General features: G+C 58.9%; 2 protein-coding genes across 13 annotated transcripts in view; one reads left to right on the forward strand and one right to left on the reverse strand.

Annotated features, from left to right (window-relative positions):
* Window positions 1-27,635, forward strand: part of BRF1 (BRF1 general transcription factor IIIB subunit) — a 70,345-nt gene extending 42,710 nt beyond the window's left edge. For 5 of the 11 annotated variants that reach the window (XM_087447806.1, XM_087447801.1, XM_087447804.1 and 2 more), the window contains 15 exons: window positions 2,588-2,660; window positions 9,802-9,951; window positions 11,273-11,366; window positions 12,326-12,452; window positions 12,762-12,869; window positions 12,961-13,000; window positions 13,090-13,182; window positions 18,835-19,104; window positions 20,545-20,606; window positions 21,286-21,367; window positions 21,472-21,527; window positions 22,705-22,958; window positions 24,517-24,568; window positions 25,521-25,692; window positions 26,204-27,635. In XM_087447806.1, the coding sequence (XP_087303932.1) occupies window positions 2,588-2,660; window positions 9,802-9,951; window positions 11,273-11,366; window positions 12,326-12,452; window positions 12,762-12,869; window positions 12,961-13,000; window positions 13,090-13,182; window positions 18,835-19,104; window positions 20,545-20,606; window positions 21,286-21,367; window positions 21,472-21,527; window positions 22,705-22,958; window positions 24,517-24,568; window positions 25,521-25,692; window positions 26,204-26,241 (1,671 nt within the window). In that variant the 3' untranslated portion in view covers window positions 26,242-27,635. Of the gene's footprint in view, window positions 1-2,587; window positions 2,661-6,357; window positions 9,607-9,801; window positions 9,952-11,272; window positions 11,367-12,325; window positions 12,453-12,761; window positions 12,870-12,960; window positions 13,001-13,089; window positions 13,183-18,834; window positions 19,105-20,544; window positions 20,607-21,285; window positions 21,368-21,471; window positions 21,528-22,704; window positions 22,959-24,516; window positions 24,569-25,520; window positions 25,693-26,203 lie in introns of those variants that run through there. The other 6 variants (XM_087447810.1, XM_004434319.3, XM_087447802.1 and 3 more) reach the window with 5 other exon arrangements.
* Window positions 3,516-6,120, reverse strand: BTBD6 (BTB domain containing 6). 2 transcript variants are annotated; one of them, XM_004434322.3, is made up of 4 exons: window positions 5,702-6,120; window positions 5,507-5,597; window positions 5,251-5,369; window positions 3,516-5,073 (listed from the first exon to the last, which is right to left on the reverse strand). In XM_004434322.3, exons 1-4 carry the CDS (start codon window positions 6,058-6,060, stop codon window positions 4,041-4,043), a joined length of 1,602 nt encoding a protein of 533 aa, XP_004434379.2. In that variant the 5' UTR covers window positions 6,061-6,120; the 3' UTR covers window positions 3,516-4,040. The 2 variants fall into 2 exon arrangements, with proteins under 2 accessions (XP_004434379.2, XP_014646076.1); XM_014790590.2 differs by lacking the exon at window positions 5,507-5,597 and having other exon boundaries at window positions 5,702-5,785.
* Window positions 27,636-27,926: the final 291 nt, after the last annotated feature.

Consider the following 27,926-nt stretch of genomic DNA (forward strand, 5'->3'; position numbering starts at 1 on the left):
GTTGCATCTCATTTCCAGATGACTGCATGTAATGGAAAGACCCAATGAGAGGGACCCCTGTGTGAATGGGACATCACAGGGGTAGGGGGTAGTGCCAGGGTGGGGCCAGAGAGGTTCTGTGTGTGTCCCTGGTGACAGTGCTGGGGCAGGCCTGGCCCCATGCCCTGGGTTAGGGCCCACAGTGATCGCTCCACTGAGGACTCGGAAAGAGAAGGAATGTCATTGAAAACCGATGTGACTACAGTGTGAGGATTCATGCAGAATTCACACAAAGTCCACCCCTATGAGGAAAATGTCGTCCAGACCCAGGCACCCACAGAGGGCCCTGTGACCCTGGGTGCCGCACTGCCCCTGGTGCTGGGGGCTTCAGTGCCCTCTGGTGCCAACCAACAGGTAGACTTTCATTTTAATCGGATGCTGCCTGTATTTTGTCCTCCTGGCTGGCTTTATAAATGGCCTCTCTCAGAAGTCCTACTGAAATACTCTGCAGTCAAGCTAGAAATAATCCGTTGGAATTGTGAAAATCCAGCACCCCGTGTGCCGAGCTCAGTTCAGGGCAAGGCCAGACGGCCTCGTTTCCCTCCCGGTGACTTCCCAGGAAGGACAGGAGTGAGGGCCTGAGCAGGGCGGCCCCTCCAGAAGTTCTTGGAAGGGAGACCAAGGTCTTCTCCTAGCTTCTCACTGCACACCTTTGGAAATGGGAAACCAGTCAGGGTCCAGGTGGAAGAGGGGGACTGGAGTGGATGTTCCCGCTCCCCTGGGGCTAAACCAGGGCCCAGGGGAAAGTCACTGTGCTGACCAGTGAGACCCCGTAAGTTCAGGCTGGACCCACACAGACAATTTGCTTTGACCTTTTAATGCCGCAGGAGAAGGGCTGTGCCTCGGGCCTCCTGGGCCTGGGCAGAGTCCTGCCCTCGTGCTGGGCGTGAGGTGGCCTGGAGCTGGGGACTGGGCAAGGCCAGCCATTGCCCCCGCCCTAGAGGAGCCCATGGCATGCTCCTTTCCTCTGGCGTGGACTCCCCGGGCCGGGCCTTCACAGGACAGATGTTGTGCACTTGTCTGTGGACGTGGAGCGTGCCGTGTTGGATGAGGGCCTCACAGGGGACTCGCACTGCCAAGGGAAGGGCTGACCGGTTAGAGGAAACGAGGGAAAGACTTAAAATTAGAAGAGACCACCCAGGTTTAGGGTCTCATTTTGTTCTTATTCATACACACACCAGGTTAAGCTTCTTCCCGGGGTTGAGCTCACAATGAATGCAGAGCCATGGGGGCCCCTGGTGCCCCCTGCACCCTGAGGGTCCTGGTAGAAGGCCCCTTTGTCCCCCTTATGGTGTGGCTGACACAGAGGTGCTCACTTACCTGGGGGCACAGCCCCCCAGAAGTGGAGCCAGGAGCCCCCACAGGCCGTCTGCATTGGACAGAGGAGTTGGGGGGTTGGCAGGCCACACCTAGCCATGACCAGCCGCCTTCACGGAGAGTCACCCTTAAACTAAGTGTCTGTGTCACGATTCCTAATAAAGACTAACGAATGTTAGCATCTCTGGCAATAACTATGTGCATTTTATATGCATAGCCTTTTTCAAATTTGATTTTCCATTTGAAGTCCATTTGGAGAGCCCTTTTCTGCAGCATTCAGATCTTCACCCTTCTGGGACACGGTTAGGTGGTGGGAGGTGAAGGGGGCAGGCAGGGTGGGACGTGCTGCAGGAGGAAGGAAGAAGCTCCTTGGGCGGCAGATCCGTTCATCTGCCCTGGTCTGAACAAAGGCAGGCAGTCAAGGGGTCAAGAGGCTGGAGCCTGGTGGGAACCCAGCAGAGGGCTGGGGTACTCCTAGGAAGATGCACACGCACACTTTGGTGGGCAGGCCCTATGATGGGGCTTCTCCTGGAGCTTTCAGGGGTGTCTTGGAGGAGGAGGGAGGGAATGACTGTGGCCCACCTGGTGGAGGGTGCTCGCTGCTGCCTGCATGTGGAGGCTCAGCTCCTGCTGGGCAGGCCCCCAGCTGACTGGTGCCCCACAGGTACCCTCCATCTCTTCCTCTAAGGGGTACTTGCTTTGCACCATTCCTTAGCACCCTGGTCCCGACGGCAGCAGGCACCGTGTGTGCCACCTGCAAGCCCCGTGATGGATGTGGCACACGCCAAGGTCGTGACTTTCCCTCAGCATCTTTTCTGGTGGCCTCTTGGGCACTGGGCCAAGGGGCCCTTGTCCAGGGGCCCACAGGCCAGGCTTGACCAGGCAGGGGAGCACTGGGGAAGCCAGAGGCAGAGGGCCGGGCCAGCCGTCCTGTGAGTCCCAGGGCAAGTGAGGACAGGTGTGCCAGCTCTGCACATCTAAGCTGCCCTCCCTGGGCTGTTCTGTGGGCAGCAGGGTGAAGAGCTTGGGCCAAGGTGTGACCTAGAGGCCTAGTGGAGTACAGCTGGGCTCATGGGGGAATCGGGTTCCCTGTCGGGCTGGCAGGGGGCTCTTATAAAGAAGATTGTTCAATCTTCTTTAAAGATTGAACAATGAAATGTGCGTCTTAAGAAAAACAAGCAAATTTTTCTAAATACAAATGCCATTCTCGGTTGTGGTTTCTTCACTACAGGTGAATGTTTACGTGCTGGGGAAGACGTTCCTTCTCTTGGCGAGAGAGCTCTGTATCAACGCACCAGCAATAGGTACGGCTGGGGCAGCTGTGTGCACTGGTGGGGTCCAGGGCTTAGAGTGGGAGGGGGTCGTGTGCAAGAGCAAGGACCCCACAAAACGCATCTCCTAGGGAGCCACCGGGAGCCCAGCAGCATGGGGGTTATTTCTGGTTTAAAACCAGGTGAGTCCTCAGCAGGTGTAGACAGAGGGCAAGGGGGTGCTGCTGTGTGTGAGGACCATCTGTCCACCTCTTGAGGAGTATACTTGGCACAGGTTTGAAGGCAGAACCTCTGCACAGACTGTGGGTGCTCTCCTGGCCTTGGTCGGCCTTTATCGGAGCTTTTCCAAGAGGCCTGTTTCCCTAGTTTGCTCAGAGGGGCCACTCCCTACTTTGCTCACCAGCGTGTAAAAGTGTATTTCCTCATATTAAGGAGGCGGCATGTGGGGCCAGGGAGGGTGGGCTGGGGGTGCAGTCCTGAATCACCCACAGGATAGTCCCCTGGGGCTGGGAAGGCAGGGTCCTGCAGGGTGGGCTGGGGCCCTGGGCCCAGCACAGTGTGCCCCACACCCCCACCGCCTTGAATGCGAGTCATATAGTAGGGCTTTGTCTGAGTGGCTAGTGATGCTTTAGGAGGTACAAACACAACCAGACACCTGGCCTTTTCCAGAGTGTTCCAGCTGCAGACCCAGAAGGCAAGCTGCCCAGATGCCCGCCAGCCTGCTGGCGGAGGGCAGGCCTGGAGACAGATGGGCCTCCCTGGGACACAGTTTGCTTTAACCACTCTGCATTGTTAGTGCTATGGGCCGCCTTCTGTGATGGCAGGGAGGAGTATGAGAAATCAAACACCCCAGTTTCAGACTCCTGTAGTCATTTATCTACATGTGGCTCTTATTTTATTAAAACTTTATTATGAAAACCCACTTAAGTAGATGAACTGTTTTAGGTGACTTTCCCCCAATTTTGGATATGAAGAGAAAGTCTTAAGTTAAGCTTAGAACCACTTAGAATAGAATCCAAGAAGGTGGGAGGGACAGCAAAGCCCGCAAAGCAGGCGGCGCAGGTGCCACTGGGAGGGGATCTGGGACCTGCCTTGTGCCTCCCAAATCTGCCCTCCACCTGAGACGTGCGCCCCAAATACAGGAGATGAGATGCCTGTGAGGCCCAGCGGCCAAGATTCAGAAACTGATGCCCTGGCTGTGTAGAAAAGTGTCTATGCCACAGCCTGGCGCTACATGACTAATAAAAAAGAGATACAAAGAAATGGAAGCCTTTAATAACAGTGACAGCCTTTAAGGCAGTCAACTGCAAAGTAAAGGGTAGCAGAGCGTCCTGCACTCCTGGCTGCAGAGAAAGGCCCCGCGGCACAGCCTTCCTGTGCCCCTCACAGCACAATCCACCACCCCGTGGTGGCTCAGGCGTAGAAGATGAGCTCAGGGATCTGCCCACCCTGGACCCCGGTCCCATTGGTGCTGTCTGAAGAGCACTGGAACTGGAAGGTCACCTTCCCACACTGCACTTCTGTCATGCCCTCCTGCCCAAAGTAGCTGAGTTCGCTGCCGTCCAGGACGGCACTGGCCGTGTAGAAGGTGTCCTGCTCGACTTGCACGGGGTGTTCAAACCAGACCGAGAAGGTGTTGCTGGAGCCGTCCGAGACAAACTTGGTCAGGTTCTGAGCCAGGACCACTCCCAGCCGCTTGAGTTCAATCTTCACGCTGTACTCGGCTTTCCCAGAGCTGGACCCGTATAAGCCCAGCCCCGCGATGAATACCCTTCTGTCCACGGCAAACTGGATGCTGTCGCAGCGCCCTCGGTAGCGCCACTGGTTGCTGCGGTAGGCAGAAGACTGGAAACGGTGGCACCTCTGTGGGGCGAGACCCTTCCTCTTGGTCAGGGGGAAGTCGAGGAGGGGCTTGTTGGCTGCTGTGTACCACAGGAAGATGTTGTGGGTCTCCTCCAGCGTCAGGATGTCCGACTGGGCAGCACCATTGGCAAATTCCTCCAAGGTCATGGTTGGAATTCGGACCAGATAGAGGGCTGGCCCCAAAACGTGCCTCTTGTTGCGAGGGGTGACCGGCAGGCCCTGCCTCTTGCACTCTGCCTCGGCCCAGTTCAGCACGGCTTCAAAAACCACTGCCTCCTTGGTGTTGAGGGCCTCCCGGGTCACGATGATTTCCAGTGTCTGCCAGTCAATTTCACAGAAGCCTTCAGACCTCAGGGCCATCTCAGCCTGTGCATCAATGACCTCCCAGCAGCGCTGGGTCAGCTCGGGCTCTTCAAACAGCCGGCTCTGGGACAGCAGGACACAGGCGTTTTTGGCTTCCAGGCTTGTCTCCAGAAAGTTGACGCAGGCTTTTGCTAACGCGGGGACAATGTACTTCTTGGCAGCATAGAGCGTGGCCAGCACTGTGTCGGCTTCCAGATCGATCTCGTCACTGTACATGTACCTAGACAGGAAAGGGACCACATCACAGGCTGCATGGGGCACGCAGGGCACCCAGGGCCTAAAAGACAAGCCCATCAGTCTTTGTGGACTTCCCCTCGGAAGCTGCAGGATGCTGGCTGGGGGCAACCAGGCAGCAAGGAACCACCCCATCCCTTGCACGCTAATGGAGCCGACTTACTTTAACAAGATCAGAAAAGCTGCAGGCTCCACGTCGGGGATGTGGATTTCTGACTTGACTTCTGCCAGGTCCCCATAAAACATGGCATAGAAGACAGAGCTACCAACGGCCAAGACGTACTGTGGATGAGAGAGCGCTGCCCTAAGCCCCTGGTCCTCCCTGCCCCCGGCGGCTGCCACACCCCGGGGAGAGCACCGTACATACTCAGGAGATGGCTGGTCCCTTCGGGAGCTCAAAGGGCCCAGCCACTACCAACCTTGTGAGCAGGCACCCTCTGGGCCGCGCCCAGGGGCCCCACAATGAAATGGACGTCAGCCATGAGCTCGTTGTTGAACATCAGCGCGTTCCTGCAAAGGGTAGAAGCACACGGCTCGGGGCTCGGGGCGCGGGGGCTGGAGCCGGGGCCGAGCAGGGGTGCGGACGTGGGGCGGAGGGCTGGGGCCGGGCTCACCTCTCGCGCAGGGTCGGGTGGAAGGACTGCCAGTTGGGGCTCTCCAAGTTGTTGTTGTCCGGCGCGGGCGGCGCGGGCGCGGGCGGCGGCGGGGCGGGCGGCGGGGCGCTGGGCGGGCCTTTCCTGCCCGCGGCGGCGGCGTTGCTGTTGGCGATGTCCGTGGCGGTGGCGGCCGCGGCGCCAGCGGGCGGGTAGAGCTCCGCGGCCATCTTCGCGGGCAGGGCGGCCTCCGCGCGCCGGGGCGTTGCGCGGTGCGCCCTCGTGCTGCGCCGGGGTCTCGGGGGCGGCTCTGCGAGCACGAGGAGTGCGGTCAGGCACTGCGCCACCCGGCCGTGCAGACAGGCCAGGGGCAGCAGCATGGGGCCGCGGCGGCCGGCCTGCGCTGCTCGCTCCAGCCGCCCCGCTCGCCCGCCCGCCGGCGCCGAGCCCCCAGCCCGCAGCCCGCAGCCCGCAGCCCGGCCGCAGGGGGCGCCGTCCACCCGCCCTCGCCCGTCGCGCCGCGTCACGGCGCGCCCCGCCCGCGCCGGCCCCGCCCCGCGCTGGCAGCGTGCACGCCTGCGGCGCTGGTCCCGCCCCGCCCCGCGCGGATGACGTGCGCGTCCCGGCGCTGGCCCCGCTCCGCGTGGGCGCCGTGCACGCCGGCGGCCCTGGCCTCTCCCTCGCGCGGATGACGTGCACGTCCCGGCCCCGCCCCCGGCGGTGTGCTCCAGGAGCCGGGCTCCGGGAGGGGCAGTGAGGGCGGGCCCGGCAGCCTGTGGCTTCGCTGTCGTGCGAGCCCCGCGCAGGACCCGACGTGGGGGTGCCTTCCTCAGCGGACCCCTGCGGCCTTTGCTCCCCGCGCAGTGTCCTCAAGGGCGGACGCGGGGCGGGGCGAGGCGCGCGGGGCCGGGAGAGCTCCGGGACGGAGGGCACGGCGGCCGCCCGACCCCGACGGGCGCGCGGTTCTGCGCTCGGGCGTCCGCGTGTCCTCGGAGAGCCTGCGCTCGGTCGTCTGCCGGCGCTTGAGTCCGGGCTGTGGGTTGAGGCGCTGCCCGCGCGTTCCGGAGGTTCCCCCATCCCCCATCCGACACGTGGTTCGCGCATATTTTTCTCCCGATTTTAGGGTTTACATGGTCTGATTTGTCTACTTTTGGTTTTGTCGTCTGTGCTTTTGGTGCCTCATCCAAGAAATCACCGCCACGTCCAGTGTCCGGAACCTCTTCCCCTGCGTTTTCTCCCAGGGTTTTTATGGTTTCGTGTCTTACAGTTAGGTCTTTAATTCATTTTGAGTTGATGGCTGTAAATGACGTAAGATGAGAGCCGGTCTTCACTCTGCGCGTGTGGACGGCCAGTGTTCCTAGCCCCGTTTGTGGGAGCGACTGTCCTGTTCCCTGTGCAGTCCCTGCCCCATCGGGACCTTGTGGCCCTGTGCGGGGGTCCTTTCTGGGGTCTATTCTGTTCTGTCGATTTCCTGTCTTTATGCCAGTACTCTACTGTTTTTTGGTTTTATCTTTTAAAATTCTTTTCCTGGTGGTGGTAATTTGTTTATTTACTTATTTTTCTTTATTACTCTTTTTTTCCCTACTTTAAATACTTTATCTTGTTTATTTTTAGTTTTCTACTTAACTGCTTAGTTCGTTAATTCTTTGTTAATTGAGTGTATAAGTCTATAAAGTTACTTAAAAGATTGTTCTTTAATTTCTTATTAGTTCGTTTGGAGGTGAAGGGGCTGTGTTTATCTGTCTCTTCCTGATTTTCAGTTTGTTTACACTCAGAGTGGAAGAGCGTGTCCCGTGAGATTTCTGTTCTCTGGGGCGTTTTGAAGGGTTTCTTTGTCCATTCGTAGGTGGTCAGTTTTCATAACTGGTCCACAGATTTTGGGGAAGTATGGTTACTCTTTGTAGGGTAGTGAATTTTACATGGAGCCTGTGGTGATGGCACCCAGTGTCCCATCTAGTTTCTTCCTAGTCAGCCTATCAAATTTGAGAGAACTGTGTTAAAATGTCCTGTTATTGTGGTTTTGAGATTTCTGTTTGCAGCACGTTTTGCTTTATTTAGCTGGTGTTGTGTTCCCGTGTGTCCACAGATTTGCAACTGTCTCATCTGTCAGATTATTGTTTTCTTTCAGTAATTAAGTGCTCTTCTTTGTCTCTTTCAGTGTTCCCTTGCCTTGAATCTCATGTCGCCGGCCACATCACTGCTGCCCCTTCTGGGTGACCCTACTTGGTGTGTCCCAGTGCAGCCGTTGGGTCTTCACCTTTTTGTGTTATTTTTTAGTGTCTTGTAAACAGCATATCCTGGATTTTGCCTTTTTGTCCAAGGTGATAGGGAATCTAACATAGGTCATGTGATCTTTGTTACTTTCTCCTTTAGTTCTGTTTTGTCCTTTCCTAGTTGAAATGTCCCAGTCCCTTCTACACCCACCCTAGTCTCCTGTCATATTTGTCTTAAAATTGTTACCAGTATCTTTAAACTTACAGTTTTCTATTTCAAGAATTACTCAGTGTCAAAGTCTCACCCAAATCAGGATGTATTCTTTTAACATGCTTTTAATCCCAGCTCTAGTGATTTGTGTTTTATTAAAAATAGTTAGAAATCTTAATAATGGTACTATTTTTAAAACATATATCCCGACAATATCTTTTTTAGCAACCAAATCGCTAAAAAAAGCCCAAACCAACCCAAAACAAAATGCCCACGGTGGAAGCAGGCTGTAGCCACAAACTACCCAGGGCTCAAACCTGACTGCCCCCTGGTGGCCATGTGGCCTTGGAGGCTGTGTGGTATCTGTGTCGTTTGCTCACCCAGAAGGGGCGTCAGTGGAAGCAGCTGCCTGGGCTGGGCGGCTGATCCTGGTGATGTAACACGACCAAGAGGCACCGCTCACTGCCACACAGCCCCTCGGTCCTATGGGGAGTACCACTTGGGGACCCTGGCAGGCGTCAGGGGCTGCTGCCAATCTCTGTGGCCTCAGAAACCTTCCCTGGGTCCTTTATGTGAGCCAAGACTGGCAGGGGATGGAAGGGGAGCTTCCGGGATCTCATGGGGCTTTCAGGGGAGAGCTCTGTCAGGAAGGCCCTTGTAGATGCTGGGAGCCAGGAGAAGCGGTCTGGCCAGGGCCCAGAAGGAGGCTGCTGAGTGCTGGCGAAGAGACGGGGTCTCTGTCTCAACTGCTCCTGCTGGTAGTGGGGGATTAAATGAGCTGGCCAATCCCCTCCTCTCCGGTGCCTCCCAGGGTCTTCCCGATCTGCCCTCCCCCTCCTCCGCTATCTTCCGGTGCACGCCTGCTTCCAGGCTGCCTGTGGCTCTCTCCCAGCGCCCCCTCCTCATGCCTCAGCCCAAACTGCCCCTCTTGCGTGAGACGTGCCTGAACGATTCTGTCCAGAGGTCTGGTCCCTGGTGTTGTCTGTCATAGAACCCCATACGGTTCCTTCAGTGCACCTAGGGCAGTTGCTGTAATCAGCATAATTCATTAAATCGCTTGGTTATTCTTGCCCACCCCAGAGGCTGGAAGCTCCATAAAGCCTCATCTTCCAGCTCCCAGCCCAGAGCTGCGCACAAGGCAGGCACTCGTGACGGGGAGAGTGTGTGCGCGGGCGTGCAAGGGACCCTCCTGAGCCAGCCGGCTTTCCCTTAGTGAGAGAGAGATGTTTAAACAGATGCACACGCCTGCAGACAAAAGGGCAGAAGACGTGAGCCGGAGTCTCACAAGAGTAAACACAGCGAATAAGTATGTGAAAACCATGCTCACCCTCACGTGTAATCCACGAAATGCCAAACAAGGCAGCAAGCTACTGTGTGCACGTGTGCATGAGTATGTGCGATGCTGGTGCAGGCTAGCGCCCCACCCCTCATGGCAGGGCATGCACTACCCACCGGCCGTGCACCACCTGCAGCAGGCCACCCGGCCGGGGCAGGGGAGCCCGGTGAGCAGGTGCAGGGTGCACAGCCACTCCAGCTGAGGGTCAGGGAGGCCATGTGTCGGTGGGGGGACCCTGGGGAGCCTGTGCATGGAAGGACTTGGGGGGTCGCCCTGACCAGGGGTAAAGCTGCCTGGTGAGGCATGCTCCTGCCCCAGGGCTGTGTGCACGGCAGCACTGAGGCGCGTGTGTCTGCTGCAGACCCGTGCCTGTACATCCCGCGCTTCGCCCACCTGTTGGAGTTCGGGGAGAAGAACCACGAGGTGTCCATGACGGCCATGAGGCTCCTGCAGCGGATGAAGAGGGACTGGATGCACACGGGCCGGCGCCCCTCTGGCCTCTGTGGGGCAGGTACGCCAGGCTTGGAGTCCCGCTGGCTGCTGTGGTGGTGGTTTTGCAGGCTGAGCTGGTGGGTTGTCTCAGAGCCGCCACCCAGGCCCCCGTGCTCAGCACTAACCCAGCCGTTAAGGACTTCCACCTGCTCCCCATTGACCACCATAGTCCTGGGGGAAGGGGCAGGACCCTCAGAGGCCAAGGAGACTGCCAGGCTCCCTGGTCTTGAACCCGGGCTTAACTCCTGGGGTTCGGCCAGCCCTGCCCTGGTCCTGGCAGTGAGTCATTACTGAGAGGGTGCCCCGGCCTTTTGGGCTGGCTCCCCAGCCCCCAGAGGGCAGTTGTCCTGTCTCTCTCATGGGCGGCAGCTGCCCGCAGAGAGTCCTGCTCTGTTCCTGATGCCATTGGGTCTGACGTAGCCCCCAGACCTGGAGCCCCTCCCCAGGGGGGAGGCCCTTCAGGCAGCAAGACCCTTAGTCTCCTCAGGCGCCCTCATGCCCTTTCCTGGCACCCGCAGGCCCCACTCCTTCCTGGAACGCCAAGGGAGGAGCAGCATCAGCGCTGCGGAGGGTCATTTTCTGTCTGCGAGCCTGTCTTCCCAGTTTGCACTGGAGGTCTGGGCATTTCCAAGGGTCTGGCTGGCCGTCAGTGCTGCGCGCACTGGGGCCACCCCCTTTCTCCCCAACTTTGGGCTGTGTCCTCAGAACCCTCAGCTCCTTTGCCACCTAGCATGTCCTGTTTGAGTCACTTCAGAGATACTGTGTTTGTTTCGAGTGGTTACATAAGGTTCTCAGAAAATGTATTTTAATCCTTCTCATATTTGAAAATGGAATATGTGATGCAGCGCTTTCTATGTTTTGTTTTAATGATTTACTTTTTTTGTTTTTGCTGAGGAAGATTCGCCTTGAGCTAACATCTGTGCTAGTCCTCCTCTATTTGGTATGTGGGTCACTGCCACAGCATGGCTGATGAGTGGTGTAGGCCTGCACCCAGGATCTGAACCCGAAAACCCGGGCTGCCAAAGTGGAGCATACCGAACCTAACCACTACACCACGGGGCCAGCCCCGTCTATATTTTTTTAAATTATGGCATAATTGCCTGCATAGCAGCACATGGATCTTAGGTGTTCTGATAGTCGCACAGACCATGTGGCCACCGATCACGGTGAGGTAGAGAGCACTGCCTTGCCCCAGCACCCCTGGGCAGTCCCGTGTGCATCACCCAGGCTGCAGTCTCGCTGCCCAGGTCATTAGCCCTCTGAGCTCAGGACCGGCCCTGGCTGTCCTGGTGGCACCGGAAGCGTCCTGTATCCTAATTCCCCATCATGTTCCTTTCCAGCACTTCTAGTTGCAGCCAGGATGCACGATTTCCGGAGAACCGTCAAAGAGGTCATCAGCGTGGTCAAGGTGTGCGAGTCCACACTGCGGAAGAGGTGGGCGGCTCTTGTTCACAGTGTTGGGGCCGGGGACGCTCTATCCATTGGGTTCTGCCGGGACCCAGCATGGTCCGGGTGGCAGAGGGCACACCCACTCTCTCCAGAGCGCCTCGGTCAGTCCTTGTGGGGCAGCACCTGCTGTGTCCGCAGTGGCAGCTCCTTTCTTCCATCCCGTGGTTCTAAGTTAAGGCAAGGTGGATGGTGGTTTGTAAAGTTGCCCTGACTCACAACACTCAAGAAACGGGCACTGAGAGTGGCCTTGCCTGCCTCCTGGTCAGTGTGGCTGAGTGACCGGTCCCCCTGGGGGAAGTGGGGCTCGAACAGAGGGCCACCACGTCCGTTTGACTGAGAGGGGTGAGCTCCTGCTTTGGGGCGCAGTGTTCATGGGGTCACTCCGGCTTAGCTCCATTAGATGATGACATGACAGCAAGCCCAGCGTTGCTGACAGACCTATAATTGCGGCTTTATTATGGCCAACGTGGGGCATGTGATGAGGTCATATCCTGTGGCAGTTTTCAAAGACAGAGGGAAAATTATTTTCCTTATTTGATCTCTAATTCTCTTTAAAAGTTTCTTTATTAAATATTTTGAAGATTTTATAAAATGTAGGAAATGGGCCAAGTTGGTAAGAATTAACCTTGTGGGGCACACCGCAGTGCAGAAACCCTGCCTGCTGGCGACTGCCTGAGGCTGCGGCTCTGCCGCCTTCCCTCCAGGGCCTTCTCCGAGTCTCCCTGTGGGGCCAGTGAGGGTGCCACGGCCTCTCCTCCCGGGGCCCTGAGCTCTTGGTGGGGTCAAGAGGCTGCCAGAGAGCCATGGGGCCTGTGCTCATGGCGGAGTGCCACCAGGGCGCTCGGCCAGGCACTAGGATCCTCTGAAGGACCATCTCGTAAGCGGGTGCCGGTTTACATGGCTGTTCTCAGGGCATCGGGGCCCCCTTCGCTGCTCTGTTTCAGGCTCACGGAGTTTGAAGACACCCCCACCAGCCAGCTGACAGTGGATGAGTTCATGAAGATCGACCTGGAGGAGGAGTGTGACCCCCCTTCGTACACTGCCGGGCAGAGGAAGCTGCGGATGAAGGAGGTGAGCCACCCCACCGTTGAGCTCCTCGTAGCGCTTTGCAGACCCAACATTTCATGTTCTTATTTCAAAACAAGTGGCTTAGTTATGAAGGCTAAACTGGATTATCGTCCAGGCACAGCTGGTGGGGAGAGGTGGCCAGACGAGGGTGGGGAAGGCGCTGAGCTCTGGGGGATGTGGGGAGCAGGCCGCACTGACCTCAGGTCCAGTCCGTGCTGGTCCTGAAACCGTGTCATCAGTGTAGGATCTGCCCCAGACTCTCCCTCGGGTGCTTCTAGCTCGGTTTCTCGGGGAAGCACGGCCTCTCTCTAGGGCCTGCCAACCTCCCGGCACCCTCGAGCATGCTGCTTTTCACCCGTGGTCAGCACCAATGAGGCGAGTTCCAAGCCAGGCCAGCGTCAGAATCCAAAGGGCCCAGTGGTCAGTGTCGAGAAGCTGCGGGGGCGCCAGGCGGGCCTCCCGCTCACACTGCTTGCACCCTTTCATGGAATGATCTCATCTTCGTTTTCAGCTTGAACAAGTCCTGTCAAAACAACTGGAGGAAGTAGAAGGTAACGAGCGACCTCTGCACACAGATGCTTCAGGTTCCTTAAAAGGATGGATTTTGTGCTTATGTTCTGCTTTTAATGTATTAATTCAGGTGAAATATCCAGCTATCAGGATGAAATTGAGATTGAACTAGAAAACAGCCGGCCAAAGGCAAAGGGGGCCCTAGCCAGCCTGACAAAAGATGGTGAGTCCAGCCATGTCCCCCGAGCCCCCCAGGCCCCCAAGTTCTTCACTGTGCCAGGTGCACCCCCGTCCCGCTGGCCTTCAGCACCACCCCCCCACCGCCTCGTTCCACAGCCACATGGTCCTACATCATGGGGCCCCGCTCCCACCCCAGGACCCGATGCACTGTGCCGAGTGTCCAGCTGCCCCAGGGCCCCCCACGCCACCCTGTCCCCCAGGTCCCAGCACTGTCCTGAGCAGCTCCTCAGTGCCGAGTCTTTCAGATAGGTCTCCTGTCCCCGTTGCCCTGAGCTGCAGTCCCGTCTCCCTGAGGGAGGGAGCTCGGCCCTGCGCGCGCCCCCTCCTGAGCCCCTTGCACTGCTGCCCCCTCAGTGCCGTCCCGTCACAGCTCAGGTGCACCCCCATTTCCAGTTTGGGGCTTTGCAAGGCTGCTGTGAGCGAGCGTTCTCGGGCAGATCTTTTTGTGCACATGTGGTTTTCACTTCTCTCCAGTTTGCTCCCATGATGCCGTCCTTCCCAGTGCTCTGGGGACCCTCTCTGTGGTTTGGGGCTCCGCCTCCATCGTGCACTCTGCAGGTCCGCCGTCTCTCTGGCTGTCAGAACCAGGACTGGGTGCTGAGTGAGCGTTTGTGCCACGAGCAACACCCGCCAGATAGCCACGGTCTGGGCGGCGAGGCCTCCTTGCGCTCTTGCCTTGGGGTTTCTGCGGCTGCTCTTGGTCATTTGTTCTTACCTCCTAAAGTCCTCTTGTCCACCCCAGCCCACCCCAGCACTCTGCTCTGTCCTCAGCCTGGAGAAGCTGGCGCTGTGCCCCTCCCGAGAGCAGGCTCCGCCCTCCATCCCGCCCTCTGGCCCACGCCCACCGCCCTGTTGCTGCCCTTTCCCTTGTCTTCCGCCGTGCTGTTTGTGCAAGACACGGATGTGCAGGTGCTACCTGTGCGCTCTTGCACGTTAGGATTCCGTACTGCTTTCAGTGCTTGGCAGCTCCTCGTTGGAGTTTTTAAGTAATTAACTGTCTTCCACAAAGAGTGACGCTGTTACTGCCTGTCACTGATTTCCAGGCCCTGAGTTTCTCTCTCCGCCCTAATCGGTTGCCTCACCCTTCAGCCCCATGCTGAGTCGAGGTGGAGCAGGCGTGTCTCTGGCTTCCCTGCAAGGCCTCCGTGCCGCCCAGACACTTGGTGCAGGCTTTGGGCTGCGATGCGACCTTATCCTGGGTTCACAGCCTCTTCCTGTCCCAGCTGGGGTGAGGGCCCTGATGTCTGCAGCATCTGGAGAGGACGTGGGCATTGCTCGGATCGACAGATGCAACCCCTCACCTTCACGGTGGCCTGCGTCGAGCCTGCCTGTCCAGGACGGTGGTCCTGTCAGGTCTCGTGGCAGCGTCTGTCCCCTCTGGGCCACCAACACTTTGGATAGAGTTGAACACAATTGTGTCTTGAGATACTTTTTGTTTATTGTTTCCACGGTTATTTTCTTTTTTATCTTTTCTTATTTTGCATGGTTTTGTTTTCTGTTTGTTTTTTTTCCTAGCTAGTTTATTGATTTCCCATTAAACCAGCCTTTGCATTATTTATTAATTCTGCTGCCTTCTTGTTTACTAAGTCAGTAACTTCTGCATCCACCTCTTTCCTTCCGCCTTCTCTCCTTGTCCTGACCTTTTGGTCACTGCTTGACTGGTTTGCTCTGACGCTGGGGCCACGCATATGCAGGCAGGGTGTCTGCTGAGCGCCGTCTCAGCTGCAATCCTTGTCCTGCGGTCAGACGCTTTTTGTTGCTCACAGTCTCAGGTTGTTTTTCTCTTTGGCTCTAAGAGTTGAGGGAGTTTAAGGTTTGGGGGAGCGTGAGTGGCCTTTTGTTTTCCGATTTGGTTGTTAATTTCCACGTTTATTGCGTTGTGACTGGGAGTGTTGCTGGCGCTGTCCCTCCCTTGTGTGACCTACTGCATGTTTGTGACCAGGTCCCTCGGTTCGAGAAGCCCATGGGCACTTGGGGAGGAGGTCCCCTCTGCTCCCGCCCGGGCTCCCACCTCCATCAGGTCATCTTGCTGCTTACGTCTTCAGGTTTTCTGATCCTCCCTTACTCTGCCCAGCGAGCTCTCGTGGATCGATGTTGGCTGCCCTTGCTGAGACTCCCGTGGTCACCGTTTTACGACTGTATCGCGCATGTTTTGGCGCTTGGCTCTGCGTGACGTTGAGGGCTGGGCTCAGCCTTGCACCCTCCTTGGGTCTGAGTGCACGCCCTGTAGTGTCCCTGCATCTGCTGCTCTGCTCTCCCCACCTTCCTTGACCGTTCCTTCATGTCTCCCTCGTCTACACAGCACAGAGTTGGGCTCTGCTTTCTGGTGCAACCAAAAACTTTTTCGAGGGTTGAAGCAAGCTCGTTCATATCTGTCAGTGTGCCTTTTTGCGTGCCGTTCTCTGGACCTTGGGAAGTTTTATGTTTTTGTCCTGCTGGTTTTCTGTGTGTCATTTCTTCAGTCCTCTGTTTCTCGGGCAGTGACTGTCTGTACCTGCCCTGGCCGGCAGACAGCGGCTTTTCCTCCCCTGCCCGGCTGTACGTTATCGTTGGCCACGGCTGTCTGGTGCTGTCCAGGGGGCCACCCCGTCTGCTGCTCCGGTTTCAGCTTCTCACACGCTTCTCCTCCCAGTGAGACTGTCGGGGACGTGTCCCCTTCCACACCCGCCGCAGTGTGGTTATCCAGATTGTTTCCGCGTTGTTAGGATAGTGGACATTTTACCCCATCCTGCTCCCCGACCTGTCTGGTACTGAGCTTGGGATTAAGCAGAGTGGGTCTGGCCCACCTTGGGTCGTGGCGCTGCTTCTCAGATCCCCTACCCCTGAACCACATCCTTGATCTTCGCAGCCTGGGGTCGCAGGATGGCCTGCTTGGAGGGAACATGGCTCCCATGTTCCCTTTCTTCTGTGTGTCTCTCTGCTGCCCGAGATCCTGCGAGGAGAGGGGAGGCGGGTTGGTGCAGGAACCTCAGTCTAGTTCCTGGTGGAGGTGCTGGGGCAGGGCTGGAAGCACTTAGAGGAAAGATAGAGAAAGAGACAGGCCAAGGAACCAGGTAGGAGTCCTTCTCTCAGAAGAATGTGTTGTGTGTGTCCAGAGTGCCGGGCTCTGGGACCCTGCGGCGGACAAAGCGGACAGAGACTGCTGCCCTCCCACTGCTGGCCCTCCTGCAGGGACGTCCGGCGACACACACGGTAATGAAGTGGGCTCCACGGTGCAGCTGCACATGGAGGGAAGGGGCCAGAGAGGACGGTGTTTCAGGAAGGGCCTGAGGGAGTCAGGGAGCTGTGCATGTGGATTGGGGGTGGCGTGTGTTCCACGCCAAGAGCCTGGCAAGTGCCCAGGCCAGCCTGGGTGGGGCACAGCAGGGAGGCCGGCGTGGCCAGTGGGAGAGCCATGGGCTGGGGTGTCCTGGGTCAGGCTGTGCAGGCCGTGCAGGACTGTGGTGTTCATGTGGGGTGCAGTGGGAGCCCTGGGAGGGCCTGAGCAGAGGAGGGACATGGTCTGACTCAGGTTTGAGGGGAGCGTTGACTGTAGGAGCGAGAGCTGCGCTGGGAGGATGAATGGCCTGAGGCCGGCCAGGTGGAAGTGGTGGAGCCAGGGGAGGAGGTTTGACTCTGGAGGTTGGACTCTTCTAGGGCTCAGCCAACAGGATGGGAGTGTTGATGTCCATGGCACGTGGTGGCCAAGGCCTGGGCCTGTTCACCCCAGGCTGGGGCACCCAGGACCTCAGGGCAGAGATCCACCTGATTTGTCCAGAAGAACCATCACCCCATAGGACTTTGCTGCTCTTGGGGAATCTAATGTTTTTTCCTCAGGGAACCATTTCTCAAGACATAAACCCCTCATAGGGCGTTCAGTGCTAACCATGAACTTCATAACACACTTAGAAGACAGCAAGTTAAAATGAGGGAAGATTTTGTAGGGTACTCTTTGTTAAAATTAAGTCATTGGGTGACTTTTTGTTAACTTTATTGAGGTGTAATTGACATATAGCAAACAGCACATATCTAAAATGCGATATTTGGTGAGTTTTGACATATGAGTACACCTGTGACACCATCGCCATGATCAAGATAGTGGACATATGCATCACCCCCAAAAGTGTCCTCCCACCTGCCTTGCCCCCAGGCAACCACTGAGCTGCTTTCTGTTGCTAGTGTCACCTTAAAAAGCAAATTCGCCTGTTATTTTATCTCAAAATGAGTTTATTTGGGAATAGCCAAAAGAATCGTAATTCGGGATGTGTGTGCTATGGCAAACCGTAGGCAAATCCAGCAAACAAAGGAAGGGAGCTGCTTTTATAGAGAAGAAGGGAGAGTAGGGAGGAGACATTCTGAAGGAAAGTCCATTGGGGGAGAGTAACAGTTCAGTGTGGCAACCGCCCCTCATTGCCTGAGCTGTGGCCTTTCTCATTGGCTGGGCTGTGGCCTTTCTCATTGGCTGGGCTGTGGCCTTTCTCATTGGCTGAGCTGGGGTGTTCCCTTTGGCTGGGCTGCAGTGTTTCATTGGCTGAGCTGAGGTGTTTCTCATTGGCTGAGCTGTTGCAAGGCTGTTGGGCTCTTCCTCTTGGGTGTAACTGACATGTGTGATGGGGTGTGAGAGCTCCCCCTACAGGCCTTCCTGATTCCAATTTAATTAAAGTTTTTAAAATTAACTTCCACATCCAAGTTAGTGTATCTTCTAGAATTTTATGTAAATAGGATCACGTGGTGTGTACTCTTTGTTCTCTCTGGCTTTTTGACCCAGTATATTTGTTCTGAGTCACCATCAGAAGTTCCTCTTGTTGTGGGGTGATGATCGTTTATCCAGTCCTGGGTTGTAGGGTGTTGGGTTATTTCCAGTTTGGGACTCTTGCACACAAACCACTGTGAACACCTGTGTACAAGTCTTCACGTGAACGTTTGTTTCCTTTTCTCCTGGTGAATACTGAGTTGTGGAACTGCTGGGTCGTGTGGGGCGTGGTCGCACCGTGTCCACTTCTTGGTAGATGGAAAGTGGTAGCTCGAGGTGGCTTCATCTGCATCTCCGTGTGACGTGACGGCAGGTGCTTGTTTACCATCCACGTGTCTTCTTGGCTGAAGTCTCTGTTCACATCTTTTGTTGAGTTGTGTGTTCTCTTCTTGGGGTTTTGAGAGTTCTTTATGTATTGTAGACACAAGTCCTTTATCAGATGTGTAATTTGCAAATAAGTCTGTGGGTTGTCCTTTTGTTCTCTTAACAGTGTTTTTCAAAGGGAAGAGTTCTCAATTTTGATGAAATCTAATTTGTCCATGTTTTATAGATTCTGCTTTTAGTATCATATCTGAGAAGTTTTTTCCCAATCCAAAATCACAAACATTTTCTCCCATTTTTTTTCTCAAATGTGTATAGTTTTAGGTATTATGTTTGTCTGTGACCCATCTTGAGTTGCTATTTGCATAGTGTGAGGTGTAGGCCAAGGTCCATTCTTGGGCGCGTGGACATTGGGCATCTTTGGGACCAGGCACATCTTTTGGTGGTTCTTTCGTTCTCGGTTGTTTAAAGAAGTGCAATAAAAGCCTTTTGCAGCCGAGCAGAAGTGTTTCTCTCCACAAAAGCAGGCTCTCTCTGGCTTTCTGCCTGGTTAACACGTGGTCTGGGAAATTGTGTCCCTAGGCTCCGCCGACGACACCACATCCAGCGTATTTGGCGAGGAGGATGGGGAGGATGAGGAGCTGGAGGCCGCAGCCAGCCACCTGAACAAGGACTTTTACCAGGAGCTCCTCGGCAGCGGCATTCCTGGCAGCTCAGAGGCGGCAGGAAGCCCTGAGCGGGGCAGCAGGCCTCCCGCCCTGGAGTCCCTGCTCGGCCCCCTGCCCACGGCGGCCAGCCTGGGCATTTCAGACTCCATCCGAGAGTGCATCTCCTCCCAGAGCCGCGACTCCAGTGAGTGGCATGGGAGGAGCAGGGCGGGGGTTGGAGGGGTGGGGGGCTCCTCTGGGTGAGTGTGGTGGGGCTGAGGTTCAGGTAGAGGTTTCCAGGTCTGGGTCGTCCCTCCCGTCTGTGGGAGGTAGAGGTGCTGCTTTCAAGGTGCAACCTTCTAGAAGGGCGGGCTTGGGGGGCATTGCCAGCCCCGCCCTGCAGGGCTGTGTGAGCCATCAGTGACTGGCGTGTGCTGACATCCCCGGTGCCTGCAGGGCTCATCCCCGTGTCTGGGCCTTCCCCGCTGGCTAACCTGGTGGGAAAGCATTGACTGAGGGCACAGTCTCCGCTGCTTACACGGACGGCAGTTGCTGAGCTCCAGCAGCGGTGGTGACGGGCGCCTGAGCAGGGGCCAGTTGCTCCCCACCATTGCAGAAGGCCTGGGATGCTGGCAGCTCCAGGAAGAAGGCGGGTTTGGTTCCATCACATTTCACTCCTGGGAGCAGGTCCTGGTTCTCTGCCAGAATGGGCTCCCCAGGTGCACCCACTGCAGAGCACTGGCCCCACCTCCTCCCCAGGTGCTGAGAGTATGGCCTCTGTGAGCGGGGTGCTACTCAGAGACACCGTTCAGCTGCTCAGACATTGGTTACGTGCCCTGTGGGCCGGGCATGGCAATGGGCAGCTGTGCACCTGCCCTGGTGGCAGTGGTGGTCTGGAGGAGAGAGGGACAGTGACACAGCCCATCAGCTAAGTACAGGCAGGTTATACCATGAAGGGCTGCTGTGTGGACTGTCATAGGTCCCTCAGAGCACAGGCAGAGGGCACGTGCGAAGGCCCCGAGACAGCCGGGGTGCTGCGACTCTGTAGCAGGAGGAGGCCATTCTGGCTGGAGCTCAGAGAGCGAGCAGAGCAAGGCAGAGCACGGAGGGGCGCGAGGGGCGCGTGAGCGCCAGGGGAGCGACGACGTGGCAGAGAGCATTGCAGAAGGCCTGTGTGTGGGCTGGAATCCCAGGACTTGGCAGAGGACCTTCGGGTGACTTCGGGGCCATGCAGGTTGTGCTGTTGACCAGCTGGGGCAGGAGGGCAGTGGCCAACAGGTTTTGGGGGTGTCCTGTGCATGGTCACGGAAGGCTTGAGGGCCCCTCTCCTGGATTGTTGAGCAGAGAGGTGGATGACCTGCCCTCTCCCGGTCAGGGAACGCTCCTTCTGGACAGGAGAGCATAGGGATGGAAAGGTTTCTTCTGTCACTCCAGGTTAGCGTCCTGCTTCCTCCACGTGTTGCCGGGAGGTAAGCCCCGTCCCCTGTGGGCACACAGAGGGCAGTGCCAGCACCCACTGGTGGCGAGGGGAGCGGGGTTCTAGAAGCCCTTGGACAAACTCCCGAGTTCTGAGATACCAGGTGATGTTTGTACTCATTAACCAGCAGTCGACCCTACATGACACTGGCCCTGTGCTTCCCTCTAGAAGATGCTTCTGGGGACGGCGAACTGGACCTCAGTGGCATCGACGACCTGGAGATCGACAGGGTAAGTGGCTGTGTGCTCTGTGTGCCCCTCCCAGGGTTAGCCGGGGTCTGTGGTCTCTTTGCCCGCGCCCCTGTCAGGAGGGCCCCGAGCCTGCACCTGGCTGTTGCCACCTTGTGGCCTGTGACGGCAAACACCATTCGCACCTGGAGCCATCTGATCGGGCATCTCCAGTCTCGGGGGTGCCCCGACCGCAAGTTTGCCGCAAACTCCAAATCCTGAGTTGTGGCCTCCAGGCTTAGCAGGTGTCCAGCAGCGCTTGCTCTCCAGCAGGCAAGAAGCTTTTTCCTGATTCCATCGTCACGCGGCATCTGAGACCACCCGTTGGTTCCTCCGTTGGCATCTTGCACCCTCAGCTTGGTCCCTTCTCAGGGACCCGTGTCCCTGAAGTCTGGGGGGCCCAGCTACTGTGTCTGCGAGGTGTATGAGCTGCCGAGGGACAGGGGGATGTTGCAGGGCCAGTTCATGGACCCTGAGGTTGGCCTTGGCGAAGTCGGAGGATGATAGGTGTCCCCGACGTGCTCTCGACGATGAGCTGTTAGCTCTCGACGATGAGTGACGTGCTCTCCGCACGTGTCCCCCTGGGTCGGAGGCCCCGTCTCTGACCAGTTTACACGAAGGGGAAAGTGTTGTGCCTGAGAGCCAAATGTGCCCTCTGAGCGTGGCGCTGTGTCTGCCCCAGTATATCCTGAATGAGGCTGAAGCCCGCGTGAAGGCCGAGCTGTGGATGCGTGAGAACGCCGAGTACCTGCGGGAGCAGAGGGGTAAGCGCCACCGGCCCGCCTGCCCACCCGCCTGCCCACTCGCCCATCTGCCTGCCCATCTGGCCTGGGCCCCTCACTGATCCTGACGCTTGTGGGCCTTTCAGAAAAAGAAGCAAGAATAGCAAAGGAGAAGGAGCTCGGCATCTACAAGGAGCACAAGGTAGGGCGTGCCGATGCACGGGGAGACCCGCCTTTCCCTTCCCCGAGTGGCTGTGCAGGCGGTGGGGGTGCACTCTGGGCCCAGACCCTCATCCCTGGCCGTCCAGTCCTGGCTGTGCTGCCCTCCCGGCGGACGGACGTGCCATCTGGGGAGAGCCCCCAGGTGGGCCGGGTCGGGACTCGGGGCCCATGCCGAGCGCCCTGGGCTTGAGTCTTCGTCAGGAAGAGAGGCCTGCCTGGCCTCCCAGGGCCCTAGCCCACCTCTGTGACCAGGAAAGCCTCCTTGTCGTGCCGTCTCTGTGCTGTGGTGGTCACAGCACAGTGACCTGCCTTAGCTGCTCGTGCACAGTCAGATGGTGACGTCTGTCTGCAGGGCCACATTGGGGAGTAGTGGAGCCCTTGACTGGGCAGAAGCAGAGAGGGACCTGAGCCAGGTCATCTGGACGACTTGAAAGCTCTGCTAGAGAGTCCGTCTGGGACTGGGAGGGCAGGAGGCCGGGAGGAGGGCCCCTGGAGCTTAGGGTTGGGGTTTGGACCCCCCCAGCACGTGGTTCGTGTTATTGCACCACAATGGGGGGCCGTGTGGGAAGGCTGGTGGGCAGGAGAGGAGGCAGCAAGTACAACGTGGGCTCCTGTGGATGGTCTGCAGCTGCAGCGCCCAGGACGAGGTCCAGGGAATGTCCCTCCCTGCTGGGTGATGTATCTCAAGCACAGGGAGCGCTCGCTCTGCCCCGTTCTCGTGGCTGTGGGGCCCAGCACAGCCAGGGATCCGAGTGGTGGGCCTGTGGGCAGTTTGTGGCTATGGCTGCCTGGCGGCCCCTCCGGCACTAAGCTGGCCACATGCCCTCGGGACCTGCTGCCCGCTGATGGTGGAGGCTGCCTGGGAGCCCTGTTCAGTAGGGAGGGCGAGGGTTAGGCAGGCGCAGGATGGGCCCAGGCTGGCTTCCCCCATCAGTGTCCCTCGGGAGAGCTGGGCCAGGACCTCGCCCACCCCGCCCACCTCAACTCCCTGGGCATGGGGGTCCCCATAGACCCTGATTGCTGAGCCCCCCTCCCTGCCCCCTCCACAGGGGCCTTCCCTGGAGTCCGGCTGGCCCCGCTCCCACATCCCCCACAGCGCCTTGCAGGTTCACAGGTGCCGAGACCCACAGGAGGCTAACTCCTGTGTTTCCATCAAGCCCAAGAAGTCTTGCAAACGGCGGGAACCGATCCTGGCCAGCACGGCTGGAGAGGCCATCGAGAAGATGCTGGAGCAGAAGAAAATCTCCAGCAAGATCAACTACAGCGTGCTCCGCGACCTCAACAGCAAGGGCAGGGGCCTGCAGAGGGAGGATGCGCGGCCTGAGGACAGGGCCAGCGCCAGGAAACTGTCACGGAGGAAAACGCCGGCCAGCAGGAGCAGGGCTGACCCTGTGGCCAGCGTAGGGAAAAGGTACTGTGCCCGGCAGGCTGAGTGTCAGGGCTGGACTGGCGCAGGAGCCCCGGGGCAGGTGGAGGAGGCGTAGGGGGTGTTGGCTGCCTGCAAGCTGGGAACTGGTGTCATTGTCCAGCATGGCCGCCACTGCCCACGGCTCACCTTCACATGCGGGGCCGGAGCTGAGGAGGGGGCTCCAGCCCTCGAAGGTCCTGCAGCGTCAGGGTCTGCTCTGTTTCAAGGAGTAGGTGGGCTGGGCCAGTTCTCTAACCAGGGTCTGTTTTCCTGGGAGGGGTCCCTGTGTGCCCCTCCACCGGCTGCACTGCCTTCTCTGCCGAGACGGATGGGCAGGGAGGTGACAGCAAACTGCCAGTGGGAGCGCATGGGGCTGGGTGGAGAAGGTGTGAGCAGTGGCTTCACTAACTGCTCCTGATGGGGGCTAGTGAGGGCCGCCCTGCAGAGCCGGGTCCAGGCAGCTCTGCGAGCGCCTCCTGTGCCGTGGTGTGCTGGTGGGCGGCTGTGAGCCCACACCCTGGGCCCCCACAGCACCTGCCACTCCCGTGGCTGGTCACTGTGGCCCCTCTGTGCAGAGAGGCTGGTGCTCAGCCCCATGACCACCCACCTGGCCCCTGGGCACACTGGATACCGCAGGATGGGCGGGTCGCCCTGAGGGGAGGGATGGGGCTCGAGGCTGTAATGCCACACTCCCACCCACCCCGTCCCTGTTCTCCACTGCTGCCATTTTTAATCGTGACTCATCTGAGAAGTGTGTCCAAGTGTTCCCCTCTGATGATGGGCACGGAAGCAGGCACTGCAGGGTGGTCTGCCCCCATCCTCCTGGGCCTGGGGCCATGCTCCCCCAAGCCTGTCACCTCCTCTCTCGCTGGTCAGTCTGTGGTCACCGTGTGGACTCCCAGGCCATGGGAGGCAGCCAGGGGACCCTGAGCCCTCGGGTGCTTTGCATGCCTTGCAGGGTCTCCTTCCTCTCAGGACGGTCAGCCTGTGCTTTGGTGAGGCTGCACGTCGACCCTCGCTGGGGCTCATGACACCTGTCAGCAGTGTCCCCACAGGGATAGGCAGAGGGGCAGGTGTGGGCAGTGGTGCTTGGCGTCCCCTGCTCCACTCATGGTGCACACCAGAGCCCTGGGCTGCTGGGCCCATGTGCCCTCCCCACCCAGCTCAGCCTGCGGTTGTCAGGTGGAAAGTTGTGGGCACGCCCCCACCTCACGTGTCCAGCTGTCCCCCTGGGCCGTGCTGTGTTTGCTGTCCAGGCTGTGGGAGGTTTGGCAGCTGGATCAAGAGGTGGGTTTGCATGAGCAGTGGGGCAGCAGCCCCGCTGGCTGGCTGGGGACCCACTGGGGGGCTGGGGCTGTGGGCGAAGTGGGGGAGTGTGTGCTCCAGGTGCTCGCAGACCCTCCTGTGAGGTCCTTCCCCCCTCCCGTCCCCCCTCCTTCTCCTCTCTCTCCTCCCTCTCCTCCTGCTCAGAGAATGTGCACCCACATCTGGGCAGGGCCACATTCTTCCCCACCAGTGGGCGCTTCCTGAGCTGAGGACACCGTGCTCTACTTTCTTCTAGGTTGAGGCCAATGGTGTCAACGCAGCCGGCTAAGAAGGTGGCTGTGGGAGAGGTACGTTGTGACACAGCCAGGGTTGGGGACCTTGGGAAGCAGCAGACCCCAGACACGATGTCTGTGAGTGACCTGAGAAGACAGGCCCTGACGGAGGGAGCATCAGCCACTTCTGGTGCTCCGGTGCTGTCCCGGCCTTGTCCCAGCAGGGCAGAGAGTCTTGAGGCCCAAGGGTGGCAGAGGGAGAAGTGCCCGGGGTATGTCTGTTGCACAGGGGGCCTGAGAGCCTGAGCCTGACAGACAGCGTGTGCCAGTGTCGAGGCATGCCCCCTCCAGCCCGGGCCCCAGGCCGCCTGCAGGGCTGTCCCTGCCTGCGCCGTCTGGAGAGCCTCTATGTGGGCCCTGAGGCCCCAGTCCCTGGGTCCAGCCTGGCCGGTGCCGGCGATCCCTCTATCGATGGCGGCCTTGGCTTGCAGCTGGGCCCTCCCAGGCCAGCGCACAGGGGTCTTCCCTCCTTATTGCAGGGTCCTGGTCTGGCCCAGGAAGCAGGAGGCAGAAGCAGGAAGGGAGGGTCCCCGAGGGATCTTGGGGGCAAGCACAGGTCGTGGTCACTGGGGGTGGGCCTGAGCGTGAGCCTCTTCTAGACGGCTTTGCGGCCAGGCCGTGTTCTTGGGCAGGAACCACGTCTGCCTGCGGTGGGAGTGCAAGGCTTTCTGGAGGCTCCTGAGTGTGCATGGGGTGAGGGGAGAAGCCAGGGGGCTCAGGATGTCCTCACTGACTGCTCTTGAAGGGCGAGAGATGTCCCCACTGTGGGTCTCAGCCCACGGCATGGCCTCCAGGAGGCTGGACGGGGCCGGTGAGCCTTGGGAGCCCGGCTGACACTGTGAACAGCTTGAGTGTGGGGCCACTGTGGCGGGTGCCGCCGCTTCTCTGTGGTGGTCAAGGAGCCGTGTCCCATGCCCCGTCCCTTGGCGCAGCTGTCCCAGAGCCTGTACTCCTCGCTCGCCCACAGGCCTTGCTCCCAAGCTCCCCTGTTCCGGGAGCCGAGCCTGTCAGGCCTGCGGCGGTTGTGGTGGAGAGTGGACCTGTGTCATACCACCCCGAGGAGGACCCCGACGAAGAGGACCCTGACGAGGAGGACGGAGAGCCCTGCGTCAGCGCCCTGCAGATGATGGGCGGCAATGGTGAGGGGGCCGTGCGCGCTGGCAGGGCCAGCACAGGTGCTGGGCAGGGCAGAGGGTGCTCCCGAGTAAAAGGCACAAACCATCTGCCCCTAATGATCCTAAACTCGGGCCTGTTGGCTTCAAGGTAATCTATCTTTCACCCTGAAAAGAAACTTGAACGAGGACGTTTTATAAATTGGCTGTATTGGTTTTGAGGCCCTGCCTCTGGTGAGGGCTGGCCGGGAGTGCTGCCTGCCAGCAGAAGTAGGGCTCCCCACAGCGTATGGCTCACGCGGCTGCTCAGTGAGGAGCCAGGATCCCCGCTGCGTGCACGCCAGGCCATCCGCCCCAAGGACCTGCGGGGATGAAGAGACCAGAACGGGGGTCCCTACGGGTGGTGGTGGGGCCTATGTGGCTGAGGCCTGCAGAAGCTGTCCCTGGAGCCTCAAGGAAGGGGCAGCACAGTGGGGGCACCGGGGCCCCTTGGCCGCACCGCCCTCATCAGTCTGTGACTGTCCTTTGTGCTTTGCAGATTACGGCTGTGACGGTGAAGATGACGATGGCTACTGAGCTGTGACCTCGCATCCAGGCAGTGTCCTGGTGGGACACCCTGCTGGCGCCTCGGGAGGGATCCGGGGGCTCTGGGGCCAGGGCCTGCAGGCGTGAGCACTGAGACGCTTGGTGACGAGACAGGCGCTGCCCTGCCTGCTCCGCAGTCCTCGTCCATGGCCACACGTGGCCTTTGTAGCACTTGCTGTTGGGACTACGTTTTGAGCACTGTAAGAAGTGTTTGCCCGGCTAGGGGGACCAGACGGACTGTCTGCATGTGTCTGGTCAGACGTGGGTCTTAACAGCCCGAGAACTCTCTCAGGTGGGCACTGTTGTGTCCCCTGTAAGGACACTGAGGCCAGGGAGGCCTAGCACTGGTCCAGGCGAGAGGAGGGCTCGGCGGCTCCAGGACTCCACTCGGCCTCTCGTGGACCCAGTGCTTTGCACGCTCCCCTCCTCACTGTCGCTGAGAAGCACTTGGCGTCCAGCCCCTCCCTCTGCTGGTCCGGAGCTCTTGCAAGCCTCTGGCTGCAGCCCTCAGCCAGGCCCCTGGCCTCCCTCCTGCCACCTGGGCCCTGGAGGCCACGTGGATCTACCCTCAGGAGCCTGGAGGCTGCCTGGCCCCAGTCCGGCCAGCTGGTGAATTGAGTCAGTTCAGTATCGCTCAGCAGACGCACGACCAGCTCTATTGCGCTCGTATGCACAGGTGCCCTGGGTGATGACTGCGCAGCCTGAGCCAGGAGGAGAGCTGTGGGCGCTTCCTGTCTGAGCTGGGATCCAGCTCAGCATCCAGAAGGGAAGGAAGGCAGGGTTCCCCAAGCCCAGCCACTCTGCTCTGGATGGTTCCTGCTGCCGTGAACCACCCCTGGGAGCCAGGCCTCGTCCTTGCAAGGCACAGGGACCACTTTCAGGGTCTTCACTTGGGCATTGCTGCTCTGGGCGTAGCGGCGGGGGAGGGCAGGTGCTTCTGCCCCTCGAGGCCCCGGCCTTGGCTCTACCCCGCCCCCCAGGCGAGGATGACCACAATGGCAGAGCCATGCCCCACTTCCTTCCTGGGGGCCAAACCCCCTCCTGGAGCACAGCAGTCTGCAGGTAGGGGATTTTGAGGTCCTGTGTCTGCATCCTTCTGCCTGCACCCTGGGGCTCCGAGAAGTGTGGAGTGAGGGGTGGGTTTGGTGAAACAGAAAGACACATTACTCGAGCGGAAACCCGCTGAGGTTGTGGTCTGTGATTACGCGTCTGGCTCCACCCAGGAGGAGTGAGGCCGAGGCAGTGTGCCGGCCTCGTGGGTGGCTTACAGCGGGCAGGCTGGACTGCAGCCTCCTGCTGGCCTCCAAACTCCATGCGCCTGGCCCCGTTGTCAGATCCGTGATGGGGAGCCCGGCTCAGCACATTCTCAGAGCCACCTGTTCTCACTTCGTCAGCAATACCCCCTTTTGTAGGAAGTGCCCATGCCCGTCGTGGACTGTCCTGGTGCTGGGCCCTTCCTGGGGTCATGGGGCAGGTGAGGATCTGGCTGCGGCAGCTCTTAGAGGAGCCCCGAGGCTCTCGGGGCTGGGGAGCCTGCTGTGCCGTGCAGGGAGCAGACGGTGGGCCAGAGCAGAGATGATGGGGCAGGGGGGGCAGGTGGAGGTGAGGCAGTGGCTGTGGGGAGCAGCAGAGGAATCCTCTTCAGTTAGAGCTGCCTCGTGGGTGGCTGTGGGCAG

The sequence above is a fragment of the Ceratotherium simum genome, chromosome 24, assembly GCF_057802395.1.
Source record: "Ceratotherium simum simum isolate JZ-2026a chromosome 24, ASM5780239v1, whole genome shotgun sequence".
NCBI lineage: Eukaryota > Metazoa > Chordata > Mammalia > Perissodactyla > Rhinocerotidae > Ceratotherium > Ceratotherium simum.

Bases quoted from the DNA above. Each gene is read 5' to 3' on its own strand.
- BTBD6 (XM_004434322.3), bottom strand. From the start codon at position 6,060: ATGCTGCTGCCCCTGGCCTGTCTGCACGGCCGGGTGGCGCAGTGCCTG. The intron at 5,370-5,506 runs GTTGGTAGTGGC...TCTCATCCACAG, and splicing joins AGAGGGTGCCTGCTCACAAG to TACGTCTTGGCCGTTGGTAG. The intron at 5,074-5,250 runs GTAAGTCGGCTC...TTTCCTGTCTAG, and splicing joins GCTTTTCTGATCTTGTTAAA to GTACATGTACAGTGACGAGA.